Source organism: Chaetodon trifascialis, chromosome 7 (genome assembly GCF_039877785.1).
Source record: "Chaetodon trifascialis isolate fChaTrf1 chromosome 7, fChaTrf1.hap1, whole genome shotgun sequence".
In the NCBI taxonomy this organism is placed as follows: domain Eukaryota; kingdom Metazoa; phylum Chordata; class Actinopteri; order Chaetodontiformes; family Chaetodontidae; genus Chaetodon; species Chaetodon trifascialis.
The window spans coordinates 30,290,142-30,309,858 of record NC_092062.1 but is presented as its reverse complement, the minus strand read 5'-3'; the positions used below and the strand labels follow the sequence as shown (position 1 = coordinate 30,309,858).

The following is a 19,717-nucleotide window of genomic DNA, read 5'->3' as shown; positions in this document are numbered from 1 at the left end:
TCCTTTTTCTAATGTCAGATAAATGAGGCGTGTCACCTGCATGTGTGTAAGATCAGAAAATCCCATTAAAAGACCAAAATGTAAGAGATGACGTAGATGAAGAAGATGATGCAGATTAAAACTGCTGATGCTGGTGGAGGTGGAGGTGGAGGGGGGGACAGTGGTGCCCCCTGGTGGAATAAAAGGTACACAACAACAATCTAAGAGGTTTCACCTTTATTAGAGTTCACAGTTACTGGTTCATCATCCGAACAGACGCCCAGTGACAGTTATCAAACAGCAGGTCGTAGTCTGAGCCTCCGGTCGCCACAAAGTCAGCGACGGTCTTCCTCCCCAGGAAATTTCCCTCTTTGACGACCTGCAGAGAAGCAGAGAACAGGAGAGTCCGACCTGCTGCCGGTGTGTCTGTCATGGTTTGAGTGTGAAGCTGGAAAACACAGATTTACCTTCCAGTCTGAGCTCATGTGTCGAGCGTTGACGACCACCGTCTGAGAGGAAATGCCGTAGTTTTGTCCTTTATGGATGAGCCAGCGAGAGCCGTCGGCCAGCGTCACTCTGAGAAACAACAGTTTGAAGACGCTTCATCAGTTTGTCAGCTCCGCTCTGGGCTCAGCCACGTGACGTCCTCGTGGACTCACCTGACTCCAGAGTGGCTGAAGACTCCCAGCATGAAGGGGGCTCCATCCAGCGGCCTCTTCATCCTCTCAGCCTTGTAAACGGCAGAGTTGTAGAGCCTCCTCAGGGCGTCCCCCGACAGCTCGTAGTTGTGGTTGGAGGTTCCGCCTGTCGGAGCAGCAGAGTCACGTTTCATTCACTGTCGCTCTACAAGCTGAAGACATCAGAGACAGATTTGGTCGCCAGCTCAGCCACTCACGCTTCATCTTAAACACATCGAGCAGAAAAGCAGCCGAGTGCAGCTGTCCTGAAGGACAGGTGGACACGTCTTCACCTGCAGTCTCACCCTGGATCCTACCTTTCCCAGAATGCAACTGTGAGTCTGAGTGTCTTTCATCAGTGAGCCTCAAGCTGCACTTTACACACAGACCGGCTGAAGTTCGTCCTGTCACAGATACTCACTGACTTTACTGCAGGTGAAGTAAAAGTACACCAACAACTCCGAGACGTGAAGCTTGAAACGACAAATAATGAGTGTGTAGTTCTAAAGCAGCCACACAACTGATTCTGCCAAGAGACAGAAAATGTGTAAATAACATTTTTACCAAGTCCGTGAATCCAATTTGCTCGCAGATCTTCACAAAAACAGTTTTCTTTTGTTTTCCTCAAGTCTCCAAAAGTCGACACAAACCTTCAGTTTTCAGTCTTTTCTCAGCGTCTTCTCGCAGTCTGAAGGACGGTTGGCGTAAACTCTCTGAAACCTGTTCTGTTTCTTCATTCTGGCTGAAGAAATCTGCTTTTCAGAGTTTTTAAAAGTGTGAAAAGAAGCTTTTCAGCTGCAGCAGAATCAGCAGGAGGCTGCTCTGAGTTCAGCTGCTGGAGGAAAATGGAGCTCAAGCACCAGAGTACCAAGATCCTTCACTGAAGTAAGAGTACTGTGGTAATAGTACACAGTGTAAATATCCATGACAAGTAAAAGTCCTTCATTTAAAGTGTGGTTTACACCTGTCAGCAGTAAAACGGTCCTTTTAAAGAGTTTAGGACATTGACAGACATTCAGCATCAACACATCTGGAGATACATGCTTTTCACTGGACTAAAGCTGTCGTTAAATGAAGTTCTCGTGGTTTTCAGCTCGCGGCCGCTGACGTGACTCACCGCCCGTCGAGGCCTCTGCAGACGGAGCCAGCAGGGTCAGAGTCAGAGCGCAGAGCAGCCAGCTGAAGGCAGACATGTTGGACTGCGGTCTGGTTCGGTTCAGAGGAAGTCTTCGTCTCAGGCTCACGGCTCAGAGAGACGTTCAGGGGACATTTATAGTCCCGACTGTCCTCCCTGTGTGGATGTGCTCATTATTTACGGCTTTCTCTAGTTAATCAGTAACGTCGGCGGCGCTCATGGCAGCCTGCATCAGTTCTGTCCACACAGCTGACGGGAAAAAACAGATTTCATCACATCAGAGGGTCAACAGGACGAGCCGAGGCGGTCGAGCTCAGCTGTTTGGAATTTAAGATGATTTTTCAGGTTTTAGTTTGTGAAAACCCTGAAAGAACCGACAGTGTTAAAGATGGGGACACCGTCTTCCCACATAGCTAACTGGTAACGTAGCTCCGCCCCCTGAACACCTGGTAGCAGGTGAGCTGCTGCAGAGCCAGCACGTGACCGATTTCCCTCAGTGAATAAAAAGCCCCAAACAGCTTCTGTGAGGTTTCACTTTTATTATGTGAGTCCGGCCTGCTGCCCGTGTGTCTGTCATGGTTCGAGTGTGAAGCTGGAAAACACAGATTTACCTTCCAGTCTGAGCTCATGTGTCGAGCGTCGACGACCACCGTCTGAGAGGAAGTGCCGAAGTTTTGTCCTTTATGGATGAGCCAGCGAGAGCCGTCGGCCAGCGTCACTCTGAGAAACAACAGTTTGAAGACGCTTCAGGTGTTTCAGCTCTGATAAAACCAGGTGACGTCACTCACCTGACCCACCATGGACGAACTGGATCCCAGCGGTTGCTTCATCCTCTCAGCCTTGAAGACCCCGGGGTTGTAGAGGCGCGTCAGCTCGGCACCTGATAGGTCTGTCAGAGCGGCAGATCAGTCACATTCACCTGAGCCACAAACAGCAACCTGAGGCAGCTGGGAAGCACGTTTTACTCATTCAGGTCCCGGATCAAGGCGGCTGGACTACAACGTTCGCTCTCATCCAGGAGGCGTCTTCAGCTCCAACCGGCTGACGGGGAGTATCGACCCTCTGCGCTTCTTTATTCAGGTCCATGATACCAGACTGGTGGGTTAGGACTCCCGGCTGTGAGGAGACTCCAGCGGCAGCCTGGACCACAACCACCCGTCTGGTACCAGTGACCTTAATGAGGACCCACAGAGGCTCAGTCCGAACTGTAGACGCCTCCTGGATGAGATGTGAAACATTATTCAAATGGTCCTGCTGCTCATTTTCCTGCAGAATCCTACAAAAAGCCAAAGACTCACAGCCTTCAGGACCAGGACCAGGACCAGGACGCCACAGACGGAGCCAGCAGAGTCAGAGTCAGAGCGCAGAGCAGCCTGAAGGCGACATGTTGGACTGCGGTCTTTGTCTCACGGTCACGGCTCAGAGAGACGTTCAGGTGACGTTTATAGAGTCCAGACTCTCCTCCCTGTCTGGGTGACCCCTGAACTGAAGGCTCTGCTAAATGAGAAGAAGAGGGCCTTCATCTCTGCGGAGAGCACAGCGGGAGCTGAAGTGTGATATCAGGAGGTGTAAGAAAAACTGCAGGAGAAACCGGAGCAGCACCTGGAGGAGAACAATGTCCAAGAGGTGTGGACAGGTCTCAAACATATCTCAGGCCATGGCAAAAGTGCGGATGGACAAGCCACCACTGGAGATCAGGCCTGGGCAAAGGAGTTAAACTTGTTTTTTAATAGATTTGACTCTGCCCCCACTCCAGCCCCCTCTCATTGGGGCCCCACTTCTTCACACCTCTCCAGGCCCGTCGCCTCCCCTCAGACCCCTCTGCTCCAACCCCCACTGTCATCAACGTCCACCCACCACCCCCACCTACAGCTCTGGACTACCCCCCACAGTCACCCGCCTCCCCCCTCTCCATCACTATGTCCAGGTGAGGAGGGAGCTCAGGAAGACAAAGGCCAGGAAAGCCACAGGACCAGATGCCATCAGCTCCAGGGTGCTCAGGGAGTGTGCAGACCAGCTCAGTCAGGTGGTCCTGTACATGTTCACCCTGAGTCTCAGTCTGTTTTTTGACTCCTCCAGTGCTTTCAACACCATCCAGCCGTCAATGCTGCGAGGGGAAATGGAGGTGGCTGGCGTGGACCAACAGCTGGCTGCGTGGACCATCGACTCCCTCACTGACAGACCGCAGTACGTGAGGTTACACAGCTGTGTGTCAGATGTGGCAGTCAGCAGCACGGGGGTCCCCCGGGGAGCGGTGCTGTCACCGTTCCTTTTCGCCCTCTACACCTCGGACAGAGACAGGAAGAGACTGAACAGACTGGTTAAGAGAGCAGCTCTGTCCTGGGCTGCCCACTGGACTCCATCGAGGAGGTGGCAGACAAAAGGATGTTAGCCAAGCTGACATCCATCATGGACGACTCCTCCCACCCCCTGCACCACACTGTGAGGACCCTGAGCAGCTCCTCCAGCACCAGACTTTTCCATCCCCAGGACAGGAAGGAGCTGCCGCAGGTCATTGCTGCTCACAGCCATCAGACTGCGTAACAGTGCACAGTAACATCCACTCTAATACAAGCTGTGCTGATAACCTCTGTTTTCATGTGCAATCGTCATTTTTAAATGAGTGTGTATGTGTTGTATATACTGTAAATTACCATAAGGTATATAACATTTGTGCAATATTTTTTGTTCTTGTTATTTTTATTTTTTGTCTTCTTGTCCTCTGACTTCTTGCACTCTGTCTTGTTGCTGCTGTAACATGTGAATTTCCCCCATGGTGGGATAAATAAAGTCTATCTTATCTTATCTTAAATCTGTCCTTCATGGCGGTGGTCAGCGGTCAGCTGGCAGCCTGCGTCTGTTGTGTCCACACTGCTGACGGGAAAAAGACAGATTTCGTCACTGATGGACATTTTGACAATCAATTCTTGGTCACATTTAGCACAAACATCAGATCAGGTGCTACGAAGAGCTGAACCTGTGCTGGAAAAATACTGACTGGTTAAAGTGGAACAGAGAGGCTGAGGGGACTGGTTGTACTGGGTCTGTTTGCTTCTGTCTGTTTGTTTCCAGCCTGTCTGACAGAAACATGGACAGAAGTCGTCAGTTTCCTTTCTGCTCCAGCCTAAACTGAACTGCTCTGGCCTTTGAAGGTCTTTGTCTCCAGTCTCAGCCCAGTGGGACGTTCAGGTGAGTTTAGAGTCAGACACACATCAGCCTTCAGTTGACATGTCGGTCTGCATCTGTTCTTTCCACGCTGACTGTAAACGCACCGTGTCTCAGCTCTCAGACCCTCACAGCAGCTTCCTGTGCGTCAGACTGTAAAGCGCTGTTGTCGGCCTACGAAGCTCTGAGTGGTTTATTTCTGACGTGCTGCTCTGATCCCAGACCGCCTGTCAGATGGTCTGGGATCAGGTCTGACTCTGGTCCAGACCAGACCTGGAGAAGCAGCATTCAGTCTTTATGCTCCACATACCTGAAACAAACTCCCAGAGTGTGAGATCTGCTCCTTTGGTCTCATTTTGTTTAATTTATTGTTGTAATTCTAAAAGTTCTGATGTCTGATGTTCGAGCAGCTTCTCGTCTCGTCGCTCCAAATATTCCATCCAGCAATTCTGAATCTGAAAGAAGCATTTTAATGTAATAAGAAACGTTCTGACGTCTGTTTTCTTCACGTCTTTTATTAGAAATCAGGTTCTCAGTAACAGACAGACTCACATCAGTCGTTGGCTGGTTCGTTGGACATTGTACATTCATACAGTACATTAAACATGTGACCCCTGCATGTGCACAGTGTGTCACTACGCAATAAAACAAATTAAGAACAGGTGAAGGTCACAGCTGCCATCTGATTGGTTCAGCAGTAATGTGGCCCCAGCCGCGTGGCGTCAGGTGTACAGGAAGTCGTCCGCAGCAGGTCGTGCTGAATGAAGGCCTCGCGGCTGCCGAACAGGCTGGAGCTGCTGGCGCTGACGCCGCCGATGGCGGGCAGGTAGGAATGATGGAGGATCGGCAGCTGGACGGAGAGACGGCGCCAGACGCTGAGAGAGACCACAGGAAGGAAGAGAAAGCACAATGGGGATGAAGGCTGATGTCCGTGACTCTGCCCAGCTCCTCCTCCTCTTACGTGGGAAAACTACAGACTTTAGCATGACGGAGGAGCTGCAGCCATGCAGCCAATGAAAAGGACAACAGCTGATCTGTTCACGGAGGGGACAACTGAAATGGGACAACTGTCAACAATCAAGTTTCCAGACAAATTCAGTGCAAATTTCAGGCAGATTTCCAGAAAATCATGAAAAGAAAAATGGCTGCTGCATGGTGGCACAGCAGGTAGTGCGCGTGCCTCACAGGAAGAAGGTCGCAGGCTCGATTCCCGGGTCGGGCCTTTCTGTGTGAAGTTGCATGTTCTTCCCCTGCATGCGTGGCTTCTCTCCGGCTTCCTCCCACAGACCAGAAACATGCTCGTTAGGTTGATTGGTGACTCTAATTGCCCCTAGGTGTGAGTGTGAGTGTGAGTGTGAATGGTTGTGTGTATGTGCCCTGCGATCGGCTGCGACCGGTCCAGGGTGTACCCCGCCTCCCACCCGTTGACAGCCGAGATAGGCTCCGGCCCCCCCGTGACCCTGAAAGGGATAAGCAGCATAGAAAATGGATGGATGGATGGATGGAAAAATGGCTGGCAGCTTGTTGTGTTCATGGGTTCATGCCTGATGGAGGTAAACAGCAGGTGGAGCTAGTTCCCCAGTCGCTGCCATCAAACCACCACAGAAGAAGAAGCCCAGCCCAGCGAGCCTTTGCTTGGTGGTTTCAGACTCACTGTTCAGGGGAGTTGAGGCCGTCTGGATTGGAAGGTTTCCCCTCTGAGCTTCTGTCCTCTGAGCACACCTGAGCTGCATGAGTGGACATCATGGCTCCGATGTCACCTGCTGGGACAAACACAGGAAGAGGAAGAGGAGGAGGAAGAGGAAGAGGAAGAGGAAGAGGAAGAGGAAGAGGAAGAGGAAGAGGAAGAGGACGGTTATGAAGGTGAGTGAGACTGGACACTGAGCATCTGTGTGTTAGCTAACAGCTGCTCACTGAGCAGCCTGTGTCTGTTTGATTCTTCCACCTGCAGTTTTTGGACGTTATGAACTGAGCTCAGGTGTGTGTTTGTCTCCTCTGATGGAGCTCGGCTAGCAGTTTCCCCCTGCTCCCACTCTCTGTGCTAAGCTAGGCTAAACACGTCCTCATGCTGGTGGGCAGCGGGTCGGCGTCCTGCACTCGTGGGTCTCACGTGCAGTGTGTTCAGGTGTTCACTGACTTCATGTTTCCGTTACCGTCGTCTCTCTCTCTCATTTTGCGGTGAAGCTCCGGTTCAGGCGTTTCGTGGAGCTGCATGGCGATGGTTTCCATTTCTGCGTCGAGCTGCAGAGAACACAACAAACAGAGCTGCAGCGTTGATGCTCCTCACGTCAGCGGCCTCGCCGTCATTGGACAGGTGATGTTTGTGTGTCCTCACCTGAGCAGTGAGACTCTTCAGCTGCTGGTTTAGTCTCCTCAGCTGCTCTTCATCGTCTTCCTCTGCAGCTTCACTCTGCAGCTTCACTCCTTTCAGGCTCAAACACTGCAGAGAAACACAGGCGCAGGTAAGGCGGTGGAGAGACCTCCTGATGACTGAGCGGAGGCGCAGAGCGTCACTCTGACCTGCGGTCCAAACAGCCAGCTCACTGTCAACACGTTACAGCACAGGATGACGACGCTGGTCACGCAGAACTGCACAGGAGGATTGTGGGACGTCAGCAGTGACCCCGACGCTCCCGACACACTGAACGCCATCATGGCAAACATGCTCAGCGTCAGGTGTTGACTGCTGACTGCAGGACCGTCCACCTGCACAGTCCTGATACTCCAGGCCAGGAAGCACCCGAGACCCTGCAGAAAAAAGCCTTTTATTCCACGAAGTCTCCTCCAGAGAGCAAATACAGGATGATCCATTATCATCAGATGCTTCCTAAAACACAACTTTAACCCAAAGCAAAGACTTTAAAGAATTTATTTAAATGCAGTGACAAATAAAGCAAACTGAGCAGAAGGTTTTACAGTGCGGGAATGAGGCCGTCAGCGCCCCCTGCTGGACAAACTGTGCCACCGCACACCGTTTCTAAAGCACCTTCAACATCCTGCATCTCTGGAGTTTCAGTGTTGTGTTCATATTAGCATTAGCTGCTAAATATCAACATTTTAACGTTGCCACTGTGAGCATGTTAGCATGCTGCTGTTAGCATTTAGCTCAAAGCTGAGCCTCAGATCAAAGTCATCAGAGGTTTGAATCAAAGTTCAGTGAGGCTCTGAAGCTGCTCGGACACTTTAACAACACGTGTCAGCACTGTTTTCAGTGACTGGTTGATTGATTGGTTGATTGATTGGTTGGTTGGTTGATTGGTTGGTTGGTTGATTGATTGGTTGGTTGATTGGTTGGTTGGTTGATTGGTTGGTTGGTTGATTGGTTGGTTGGTTGATTGATTGGTTGGTTGATTGATTGGTTGGTTGATTGGTTGGTTGGTTGATTGGTTGGTTGATTGATTGGTTGGTTGATTGGTTGGTTGATTGATTGGTTGGTTCTAACTGGTTTAAGAGAGAATCCACACACATTTCTCCACTAATGATGAGAATCACAGCGTGGAACTTTTCTGGTGTGTAATGAAAGTGACGTCCTCATGGGGGCGCCGGGTGGCTGCAGACTTAAACCCTGACCAGTTCAGCGGTGGGAGACGCGCACTGACCAGCAGAGGCCCTTTGTATCCGTAGACAGCAGTGAGCCACAGCTCCATGTTGGTGCTGCCGCAGTGCTCAGAGTACAGCCGGACCACCACGTCCTGATCAGCAGCCTCAGTCTGCAGCAAACAACACAGCAGAGTTTGTTCCTGAACGTCACCTGAAACTTCTCAGACAAACAGTACGCACAGCAGCTGCAGCACACTGCAGACTGAGTGAGCGTCAGAGGCTGGCAGACGGCATGTTTCACTACATGCAAGTATTAGAGAAAAAGACAAAACTGCTTTGTCGTCACAACTTTTTCTTCTTCCCCATCAATCACCTGACCCCCCCCACATTGATCATGTGACCCTCTGGATGGCCCGACCCCAAGGTTTGGCCCCACTGGCCTGAAGTAGCTCACAGAACATGAAGTATTTAAAGTACCTCCACTGAAGGAGCTCCAACAGTAACAAGCTGCTCTGACACTGAAGCTTCAGTCTGAACAAACTGATACGGTGTACTTTTACTGCATGACACTGACAGCACTGTGTACTTTTACTGCATGACGCTGACAGCACTGTGTACTTTAACTGCATGACACTGACAGCACTGTGTACTTTTACTGCATGACACTGACAGCACTGTGTACTTTTACTGCATGACACTGACAGCACTGTGTACTTTAACTGCATGACACTGACAGCACTGTGTACTTTTACTGCATGATGCTGACAGCACTGTGTACTTTTACTGCATGGCACTGACAGCACTGTGTACTTTTACTGCATGACGCTGACAGCACTGTGTACTTTTATTGCATGACGCTACTGCATGATGCTGACAACAGTGTACTTTTACTGCATGATGCTGACAGTACTGTGTACTTTTACTGCATGATGCTGTCAGTACTGTGTACTTTTACTGCATGAAGCTGACAGTACTGTTGTACTTTTACTGCATGATGCTGTCAGTACTGTGTACTTTTACTGCATGAAGCTGACAGTACTGCTGTACTTTTACTTAAACCAGAGTTTGAATACAGGACTTTGACTTGTAACGGAGTATTTTTCCATTGAGGTATTGTTACTTTTACTTCAGTACAGCGTGTGAGCACCTCCCTCTGCCTGAGGAGGACTGTCCCTCTTTCATTCGTCTTTTCGTCCTCCAGCCTCCATCAGCACAGATCATCCTGTTACTGTTACCTCTAAATGATGGTGCTGCACCACCCGTCTGAGAGGGTCCAGGATTTGCCAGGAGGTTAAAAGGAGCACATCCAGCAGGAACATCCCGAGCACCACACGTCCTGCTCGCTGCCGACGCTGCAGGAAACACAGTGGAACAAACAGCAGTTAGCTCAGTGTGTCACAGTCAGAGCGACGCTGTGCGAGGCTTTACCTCCTGTTTGATGCTGCACAGAGAATAAACCCTCCATGTTTTGGCGAACAGCACGGCGAAGCCCACAGTGTGTCCTACTGAGAGAGTCCACAGACGAACCTGCAGGACCAAAGAAATGCAGCATGAGCCAACAGGTTCCTGCAGACTGGAGGCATGGAGGCCTCATCAACGCAGCGCTGGTTACCATCGTGGTAGCACTGTCCCGTTGTCTCCCTTACAGTGTCTCTAAAATGAAAATGCAGCCGTCTGAACTCACAGAGCAGAGCAGCTCAAATGTCCAGTTGGACAGCGAAGCTCCGTCCAGGCCGGACATCAGGACCGAGGAGGAGGACAGCAGGACGCCCATCAGCAGCAGCTCGTCCTGGGATCCCCCGCTCGATCCGAGCAGCCTGAGAGGAGACAGAGAGGAGACAGAGAGGAGTTCATTTAACGGTCGACAGCTCAGGTCTGAGTCTGCAGGAGAGTCTGCAGGAGGGTCTGCAGGAGAGACTGCAGGAGGGTCTGCAGGAGGGTCTGCAGGAGGGTCTGCAGGAGAGACTGCAGGAGGGTCTGCAGGAGGGTCTGCAGGAGGGTCTGCAGGAGGGTCTGCAGGAGAGACTGCAGGAGGGTCTGCAGGAGGGTCTGCAGGAGGGTCTGCAGGAGGGTCTGCAGGAGAGACTGCAGGAGGGTCTGCAGGAGGGTCTGCAGGAGGGTCTGCAGGAGAGACTGCAGGAGGGTCTGCAGGAGGGTCTGCAGGAGAGACTGCAGGAGGGTCTGCAGGAGGGTCTGCAGGAGGGTCTGCAGGAGAGACTGCAGGAGGGTCTGCAGGAGGGTCTGCAGGAGGGTCTGCAGGAGGGTCTGCAGGAGAGTCTGCAGGAGGGTCTGCAGGAGAGACTGCAGGAGGGTCTGCAGGAGAGACTGCAGGAGGGTCTGCAGGAGGGTCTGCAGGAGGCGTACCAGTGTTTACGGTTGATGATGGTGAGGATGAGGACGGTCAGAGTGATGATGATGGTCAGGCCTGCAGCTGATGACACAATGCTGTACAGAAGCAGGCTGATGTGCTGCCGCTGCAAGAGGACCAGAGTCTGGTCTCTGGCTGGTCCTGGACCTGCAGGACCAAACATACGAGGTCACTCCCACAAGCTGTCAGTGGTGGTCTGAGTCTGGGTCTGGGTCTGGGTCTGGGTCTGGGTCTGGGTCTGGGTCTGGGTCTGGGTCTGGGTCTGGATCTGAGTCTCACCTTTAAACTTCAGCAGGTGGTTCATCAGTCTGAGCTGCTGGCTGGAAGTACTGAACTGTCCCACCAACACACCACTGCTGCCTGACACACACACACACACACACACACACACACACACACACACACACACACACACACACACACACACACACACACACACACACACACACACACACACACACACACACACGTTGATTGATAACAGGACATGAATATTAACACACTGCGGAGCATCAGGTGGTTCAAAGCACCTTGAATCTGGATCAGCTCGATCGACGTCATTCTCTCCCCATTTCGAAAGAAAACTGGACCCTGAAATCAGAAAACACACATGTGACAGAGAGAAAGTACTACCAGTAATACAGTATCAATACTACTGAAAGTAAACTGTGCAGTACCAAGACCACGACTAGTTTTAGCTCGTTTTAGCTTGTCACAGGTGTGTCTATCACAAGCATGTGTCACAGGTGTGTGTCTCAGGTGTGTGTGTCACAGGTGTGGGTCACAGGTGTGTGTATCACAGGTGTGTGTATCACAGGTGTGGGTCACAGGTGTGTGTCTCAGGTGTGTGTCTCACAGGTGTGTGTATCACAGGTGTGGGTCACAGGTGTGTGTATCACAGGTGTGTGTATCACGGGTGTGGGTCACAGGTGTGTGTCTCAGGTGTGTGTCTCACAGGTGTGTGTATCACAGGTGTGGGTCACAGGTGTGTGTGTCACAGGTGTGTGTCTCAGGTGTGTGTCTCAGGTGTGTGTCTCACAGGTGTGTGTATCACAGGTGTGTGTCTCAGGCGTGTGGGTCACAGGTGTGTAAACGTGCTCACTGTGACTCCCTCAAAGCGCGTCTGCCTCACGGCGTCCTGCAGCATCCTGTGAACTTGGACCTCACTGACCGTCACGTTTCTCTGCAGGCTGAACTTCTCTCGGTGCCTCATAGCCTCCATCACCTGACCGAGAGCTTTGGCGACGACCCAAACGGCGTCGTAGGCGAAGGAGTGGAGGGGGCTGACCTCTGACCCCTCCTGAAACAGCTGTCTGAGGTAGGCGTCCTGGTAGTCCTGAGGAGTCTGCAGAGACAGTCGGTCTGAGACGTTACTGAATCGCAGCACATGACATCAGAGCTGACGTACAGACGCTGTTTAGACAGAGGACAATGTGTCCTCTGAGGACCATGAATGTCCAAAGTAACTTTCATGGCTCTGCTGCTTCACCTGAACTCCACAGTCTGTAAATGTAACATTCATATTCTGACAGAAATCCTTTTAGTTTCAGCACAAACTGGAACTGAAGCTCGTCTTAGTGTCGGCGTGACAGCACAGACCGCTCTGTCAGCGCTTTCTCACCCGTCCAGACACTCCTGCTGCGTTTGTGCCGCTGAGCTGTCTGATCTGCAGCCTGATGGATCCGTCTGCAGCCGTCATCAGACTGCTGGCGGTGCAGCCGGAAACCTGCCACCTCAGCCTCCACCCAGCTGCTCCTCCGTCGGCGATGATCCACTGATACCGAGCTCCGAACAGGTTGAGTCTGTAGGCCTGAAGGTCGCACAGAGACACTGCTGTCAGTGATCATCTGGGCTTTGGGATCCTCCTCCACCGTCCTGCAGATGTCAAGCCTGCTGCTGGGATTGGGTGATCAGGTTTACGTGCCAGATGTGCTGGATGGAGTTAAGATCAGGACTGGAGTGTCTAAACTGTTACTGCTGCATTAAATTTCCCTTCATCGCTTCTAAACGGCCACACACAGAGCAGGGGTGTCCACATACTTTTGGCCATAAAGTGTACTCACGCAGCAGAAAACCTCAGAGGCAGAATCCTCTTTAAGCTGTGTGATGATGATCCGAACATCACTTTCCTGCAAATAAAGAAGCAACAGTGAATGTTAAAGCTGATGAAGCAGACGTTTGTCCAGAGTCTTCCTCACAGTGTTCATGTAAGTCTTTTCTACTCAAGTCTGTAGATCTGCTGCTTACCTTCATCTTCCTCACGCTGCTGCAGACGTCTTCAGAGAGACTTTCTGTGGAAACCACCTGGACATCAGCCTTCAGCAGCTGCCTGATCAGATCCTTCTTCATCTGCACAAACAGGAGGTCAGAGGAGGAGAACAGGAGCTTATGAAGCTAACAGTACAGAGGCGCTCATTAAAAGGCGGAGTTTGGTTGGATGGAGGCGCTGAAGGAGGCGAGCGGCGCCATCATCTGCGTCACCTCTGAGCGCCTGGCTCCTTCCTGTGTGATCACACCGACTCTGCTCCACTTGAAGCGCTGCAGCAGCTTCACTGTGGCCTGGTTCAGAGCTCGGTCCGACGGCACCGTGCTGAACAGGTTCCCGTACCACTTCCTGTTGGACAGGCTGGGGGACGAGGCTGCAAAAGACACCTGGGACATCAGAGGACATGAAACTTAGCTGCGGACAGCACGAGCACCAGCTTAAACTAATCCAACAAGAAGCCTGAAGTGAGCAGATGTGCACCTGCACCAGGTGGAGAGCTGGCAGAGAGCGACCAATGAGCGCCGTCACAGATGGACACACTCCTCCAAACACCAGCAGGTACTTTGGCCCCGCCCACATGGCATCAAACAGAGCTTTGAGCGATTTAGCAGGATCACACTGCAAAACATGAGGGACACACGACACACTGACGTTACTGCGGTCCAGACGGAGCGGCGAGAGGACAGCGGCGCTTTAGAGAGGTCAAAGAGCGCCAGGAGACGGAGCGGTCCAACACTGATCACACAGACATCTCAGTCCAGATGAGACACACATACACACACACACGCACGCACGCACGCACGCGCACACACACACACATACACACACACACGCACGCACGCACGCACGCACGCACGCGCACACACACACACACACACACACACACACACACACACACACACACACACACACACACACCTTCATCAGCCAGTGTGTCTAACTTGTAAAACAGACAATCCTTCAATCAGATCCATTGTCAGCAGCTTATCCAGAGGCAGGTCACGCTGCAGCGGGCTGACCAGGAAGTCCACACGTCCCCTGCAGCAGCATCGTCCAGCTCCCGTCAGGGGATCCTGAGGCGCTCTCAGCCCAGCACTTCATTCAGTGCAGCCGCTCACCCCCAACCTGCAGGGAACAGCCACCATTTCCTGCAGAGAGCTGCAAAGAGTCCCAGAGCGAGCTGGAGGACACAGCAGAAACACATGGTCTGCAGAGAGAAGCGCCTCTGAGGTGAGGGACCCTCCAGTCACACCATGCAGTGATTGGTCAGGTGTGCGGAGGTGTGGAAGTGGGCGGGGTTTGAACCTCCGTCTCAGCTCTTCTTTCACACCACTACTTGTTTTCATTAAGAAACGAGTGCGACGCCTCGACTCTTCAGGAGAGACTGAACCATCTGCGTGATTCTCACGCTGTGTCCAGCCTGCACGTGGACAACAGGCAGCAAACCAAGCTCTGAAGTCTCAAGTGTAGGCTATACTGCAAAGCCAGACCATAACGGGACACTTAACCCTCCAGTTTATCACAAACACCAACATTCAGAATCATCACACTTGGAGATACGTGGTTTTCACTGGACACAAAGGGTATGACATATTGTACTCTGTAAAGTAACTAATACCTGAAGCTGTTAGACATATGGAGTAAAAGTACTTCATTTTCCTCTGAGGTGTAGGAGAGCAGAAGCGTGGTTTCCAACCTGAGGCTGGGGCCCCTCCAGGGGTCGCATAATGACCCTGAGAGGTCACAAAATGGCCAATCGGCTGAGAGAGAAATAGCTGACCTTTGGTTTGAGGTGTGACGACAGCGTGGTGTCTCCACCTTCCACAGGTTTCAAATCCAGTTCAACCAGTCATCCAAGATGGTACACCTGTGTTACGTCTTCACGCTAAGATTGAGACTAAGAGGAGGAAACCTGCTTTGGTCGACCTGCTCACAGGATTCAACATGAAGAACCTCTGACTCACAGCTTCAGCTCGTCACTGCTCTTCTTGAAGGACCAGCACATGGTGGTCTGTGAGGATCTCATTCAGTTGAGGTACACACTGACCTGCGAGTCCAGCAGCTGGAGCTGGACCTCGTAGTTTCCCAGCGGGGGCGGTTGTCTCTGCAGGTCCTGCAGAGCCAGTCTGACGGCGGGGGCCACAGCGGCGGTCAGGTTCTGCCTCCCTGGTCCAGAGCTGACGGGCATCATCCACAGGACGGGCAGAGGGTGGCGGACCTGAGCCGGCGCTGGCCCGACGGCCAGCCAGCAGACCAGCAGCAGCCTGAACGCCTCCACCCGTCCACCGCGCTCCATTCTCCACTCCAACTGCAGACACGCTTCCTCTGCTCTGATCCCCCTGCAGAGAAGCTCTAATCCTCCTGCGCTGTAAGCAGCTGAGAGGCCGAGGAGCCGACTGAGGAGATAAAAGGATCAGCCTGGACGCAAGATGTCACACTGAAGACTGGCAGGAGGCGCATGCAGCCACGGAGGAGGTGAACATCAGGGTTCTACTGTCACTGAGAGGAGAAGTCACAACGACCAAAGCTGAAGATTAAAGCAGCACAGAAGCAGAAACTGGATGAAAAACTGACCTTTGTGTTCTTTGATCCTCAGTGGGAGGAAACATTGTTTGTCCTGAGGGTGGCGCCAGAGTGGAGGTCACGCTGCTGCCCAAATCAAGGGTTTGTCCTCTGTATGGTGGCCTTTTCAGGACATCTCTGACCAGCTTGACAAAGTTAGCTTGACATGCACTTTGACAGGAATCGTCTCCATGCAGGACGTCTGAGGCAGCGGCTGGATGTCAACAGATGGACATCGAGGACAGAACCTTCAGCCTTTGACGATTCTAACGTTAGTGTGTGTGAAGTACATTTACTCAGGGCCTGTACTTAAACACAAATTACTTCAAACTTCCACTCCGAGACAAATACTGTACTTTATACTTCAGCACATTGAAGATTTTTACTCAGATTTTACTTTGAAAACAGATGAAGTTTGTAAGACATGACGTTTTTTTCACTGCAGTCATTTCACACCTGCTGCGTGCAACAAGACTTCTGCACTTGTTTGAAGAAAACCAGGTTTGCAGGACTCGTTTTAATCCAGCAGACTCATCCAGATACTTGACTGTGACAGGAAGAGGAGCGACAGCGTCTGGATGAAACGCTGACGACTCAACGATGAACTGACAGGAAATCTGCTCGTTTCTCACAGAAGGACTTTGGACACAATTCAATAGTGAAACAAATAAAACCTCTTTAATTCACCTTTTTTTTTGCTCACGGGAAAAACATTCAGTGCGTGCGCGCGCGCACACACACACACACACACACACACACACTGTTTCTGCTGTAGATCCACATTTGAGCAGACAAAAGCAGGAAGTTTGTCTGAGACGACTGAAGACAGAAGGGCCGTTTGGATTTTAGAAAACTTTACTTTTTTAAAGTCTCAAGCACCAACAGGGAGTGTCCACATCAGTCCTGCTCGTTAGTGTGTTCACTCATTTCCATGAAGTTATTTTTAAGAAACAAAAAAAAACTTTGACCAAACACGGACTGATGGATCGTCTCTTCAGGCTGATCGTTAGAGAAAAGAGATCAATGTCAACAAACAGAGAACAGACGTGACTGAAGTGTCCACTGAGTGAAGTGTCCACAGCGTTTTCTGTCTTTATGTCCACACAGTTTGGACAAAACTAAATCAACTCTGTCCTTTAACTTGTATTCTGGCCCGTCCAGTCTGACGGCCGTGTCCCCTCCCTCTGCCTCCTCCTCCTCCTCCTCCTCCTCCTCCTCCTCCTCCTCCTCCTTTCTTCCTCTTGTGTCCTGCCCTCTGTCCGGTGAATCCACCTCCCTCCTCCCTGGTGGCAGACTGAGCCCACAGGGTGTCATAACGGCCCGGCGCCTGGTATCCAGGCTGGCTGCAGTCCAGCGGGTCACTGGAGAGGAGGATCCAGATGGCGGGGACGTTCCTGCTGACCGTCAGGCTGTCGAGGCCGGCGGCGGGCTCCAGCGGCTCCCACACCTCCTCCACGGTGCTGAACAGCAGCCTGGTGAGCTGGTGGAGTCCCTTCACACGGCGCTTCACAATCTCAGCGCACGTTATGGCTTTAGACACGCCCTTTCCTGTGGCCGTGAACACGATCTGTTTGCAGAGCGGCGGACCCCGCGCCTCCTGCTGAGCCTCCACACCCACGCCTCCCTCCTCAGGTGTGGGTCGACCCTCGTCCTCGGCCGCTCGGGGTTTGGCCTCGATGCGGCTCAGGGCATAACGCAGCAGGTTGCGGATCTTGCTGCCATCTTTGACGCGGACCTCCGGCGTGTCAGGGGGGAGGCCGGGGAAAGGACAGACGGACGGCTGCTCCACTGTCCGAGCCTTACTATAGTTCTCCATCTGCAGACAGAGAGATATATGTACAGACATCAGATGGTTTGACATAATGATTTCAGATGTCCTCAGGTCTACATACAGGCTGGTGAGGATAACTGAACCTTTAACACCTGCATCACGTCACTGCACAGCTAGTATTGACATTACAGATGCTGTTCTGACAAATTAAGACTTCTACACATTACAAAGCCACATTGATTTTGAATCTGCAGGAAGGTTAACGAATGTTAGTGTCTTCCTATTTGTCCGTATAGAAACATTTAAATTCTTTCTTACTTCCACGGTGATGCGTTTACTGTTGGTCAGCAAGCTTGTAACCATGAAATTAGACTAAAACCATCAGTGCCTGGTGTACTGGATGTATGCCGAATAAAGAAAGGCGTCGTAATGATGGACAAACGAGGCTAAAACGTTTCTGCCATGACTGCAGGTTTGTGCAGTGACAAAGAAAACGTTAAATCTGCAGTGTTTCAAACGGAGATCGGTGGATTAACTTTTCAGATTGTTACGGGTTTTCTGAGGCTCGACAACCATCAGACTGGTAAATGAGGGTAAAACTAAACTTTTCTTGGCACAATCAATGAACTGTTCCAACAGAGTCTTCGTGTAATTCAGCTAATGTTAAATAAAATGATAGAAAACTGAACCGACTGTGCTACTGGCAATGCTAGCAAGTGCGACTGAGCTAGCGGCTAACAGTCTTAGCTTGTGTTCCCGGAAATGTTCTCGATGCAGAAACACCAGAGAGGAGATAAAACTGTACTTTCCTCCTTCCTGTATCGACTAAAGTACATGAATAATGAGTTTATAATCTTACCAGATGAGATTTTTGAGCTACTGATGTATCCACATGTTTACTTCCCCTGCAACACTTTACGTTACCGTAAATCGACTAGATCTGTCGCAAACTGCCAGGCTTCTCTTTTCTTCTGAGGTTAAGTTGTAGTTCATTAACTTTTAACTGAATTCAGAACGTCTGAGTGGAATAACCAAAGGGGAAACACGAAGATACACGGTTCCTTTACGTTACGTTGTTTTTGATTGGTTTGTATTCAGTATTATTTAATTTGTCATCTGAAAACACATCGAAGTTTTCGCGAGATACTTAATACGTTAATCTACGGCAAGCCAGACAGGCACACTGACCCTCAGACATCAATAACCCTGAACTAATCTGAGCCATGTGTCCATTGGTCCACTTTGAACAGGCACGTGCCTTTAGTTCCATTGTGGAAGGTGGGGGTCCTACCACTCATGTCTTTGTCCTTTTTGTCCTTTTGTGTAGCCTGTAAAAATAAACTATTTGAATTATAGTTAAATGTCTTCAGTTATTTCCATGAGTATAAATTTACCTCCTCTTGCTCCACTGCTGCCTTTGCAGGTAAACATAAACGCACACTGCATCATTTGTCAAAAATCAGTATATTGTTGTGGTATTTTGAAGGATGTCCAGGTGGTCCATGTCTCACATGACTCCTCATACAGGCCTCATACAGTGGAGAGGGATGTGAGGACAGTCAGCAGCTAATGAGTGAAGACAAAATGACGTTAATGAACAATGTTTTACAGGTCGTGTTGCACATGATGTTAAAATGTACTATTGCACGTGATATCCAGCTCTGTTCCTCTGGATGCTGAAATCCAATAAACATGTACACCATGATGCATCAATGCAAAACTTTAGTGACCATTAAAGTGGTAATCAGTCTAAACACATGAAGTGAGCCACACAGCAGGCTGCCGATGAAGGAACTGGACTGGGTTTCACATCCATCAAAAAATGTCTGGATCACCATCAATCCCAGTCCTGCTCAAGAAATCCCTAAAATCAAACATGTGGAAGTTCCTAAACCCTTGCACTGAACTTTTACTAACCCAGACTTTATTTAAGACGCAGCGTGTTATTTCTTCATGCTTCATCACACTGCATCTCCTCTGAAACAGTGAACCTACAGTCTGCTGCTCCGCTCATCGCCTGCAGGGGTCGGCGCTCTGCTGACGGTGCAGGAGGACGCTGATGATGGCGTCCAGCTGCAGATGCTGGAGTCCGGCCGAGGATTGGTCTGTGAGCTTCCTCCCAGCGTGTCGAGCATCGGCACTTAGCGAAACAGCCTCCAGGCCTTCCTGCATCAACATGTCAGTTTGCATGATGTGTTGGCTGGTAGGGACAGAGTCAGCTGCAGGACTGATGAGAGACACGGGGACAGGTGAG

The 19,717-nt window shown here is 51.0% G+C and overlaps 3 protein-coding genes across 3 annotated transcripts; all 3 read right to left on the bottom strand.

The window, feature by feature from the left end:
• Nucleotides 1–232: 232 nt before the first annotated feature.
• Nucleotides 233–1,849, bottom strand: LOC139334212 (uncharacterized). Its single transcript, XM_070966972.1, has 4 exons — nt 1,774–1,849; nt 639–783; nt 447–555; nt 233–358 (listed from the first exon to the last, which is right to left on the bottom strand). Exons 1-4 carry the CDS (start codon nt 1,847–1,849, stop codon nt 233–235), a joined length of 456 nt encoding a protein of 151 aa, XP_070823073.1.
• Nucleotides 1,850–5,625: 3,776 nt separating this feature from the next.
• LOC139334089 (gamma-aminobutyric acid type B receptor subunit 2-like) lies at nt 5,626–15,426 on the bottom strand. Its single transcript, XM_070966837.1, has 19 exons — nt 15,178–15,426; nt 13,611–13,748; nt 13,346–13,516; nt 13,112–13,213; nt 12,928–12,993; nt 12,486–12,674; nt 11,967–12,209; nt 11,395–11,455; nt 11,144–11,224; nt 10,861–11,011; nt 10,181–10,313; nt 9,925–10,023; nt 9,732–9,848; nt 8,556–8,666; nt 7,471–7,704; nt 7,292–7,396; nt 7,110–7,197; nt 6,611–6,719; nt 5,626–5,831 (listed from the first exon to the last, which is right to left on the bottom strand). Exons 1-19 carry the CDS (start codon nt 15,424–15,426, stop codon nt 5,648–5,650), a joined length of 2,631 nt encoding a protein of 876 aa, XP_070822938.1. The 3' UTR covers nt 5,626–5,647.
• A 921-nt stretch (nt 15,427–16,347) lies between these two features.
• Nucleotides 16,348–18,393, bottom strand: rpp25l (ribonuclease P/MRP 25 subunit-like). The gene is made up of 2 exons (XM_070966802.1): nt 18,323–18,393; nt 16,348–17,508 (listed from the first exon to the last, which is right to left on the bottom strand). Exon 2 carries the CDS (start codon nt 17,506–17,508, stop codon nt 16,816–16,818), a length of 693 nt encoding a protein of 230 aa, XP_070822903.1. The 5' UTR covers nt 18,323–18,393; the 3' UTR covers nt 16,348–16,815.
• Nucleotides 18,394–19,717: the final 1,324 nt, after the last annotated feature.

Coding starts and splice junctions, on each gene's coding strand:
- LOC139334212 (XM_070966972.1), bottom strand. CDS start 1,849: ATGTCTGCCTTCAGCTGGCTGCTCTGCGCTCTGACTCTGACCCTGCTG. Junction 784..1,773: donor TGCAGAGGCCTCGACGGGCG/GTGAGTCACGTC, acceptor CTGCTCCGACAG/GCGGAACCTCCAACCACAAC. Junction 359..446: donor ACATGAGCTCAGACTGGAAG/GTAAATCTGTGT, acceptor GCTTCTCTGCAG/GTCGTCAAAGAGGGAAATTT.
- LOC139334089 (XM_070966837.1), bottom strand. CDS start 15,426: ATGGAGCGCGGTGGACGGGTGGAGGCGTTCAGGCTGCTGCTGGTCTGC. Junction 11,225..11,394: donor CGAGCTGATCCAGATTCAAG/GTGCTTTGAACC, acceptor TGTGTGTGTCAG/GCAGCAGTGGTGTGTTGGTG. Junction 7,397..7,470: donor TGTTTGGACCGCAGGTCAGA/GTGACGCTCTGC, acceptor GTTTCTCTGCAG/TGTTTGAGCCTGAAAGGAGT.
- rpp25l (XM_070966802.1), bottom strand. CDS start 17,508: ATGGAGAACTATAGTAAGGCTCGGACAGTGGAGCAGCCGTCCGTCTGT.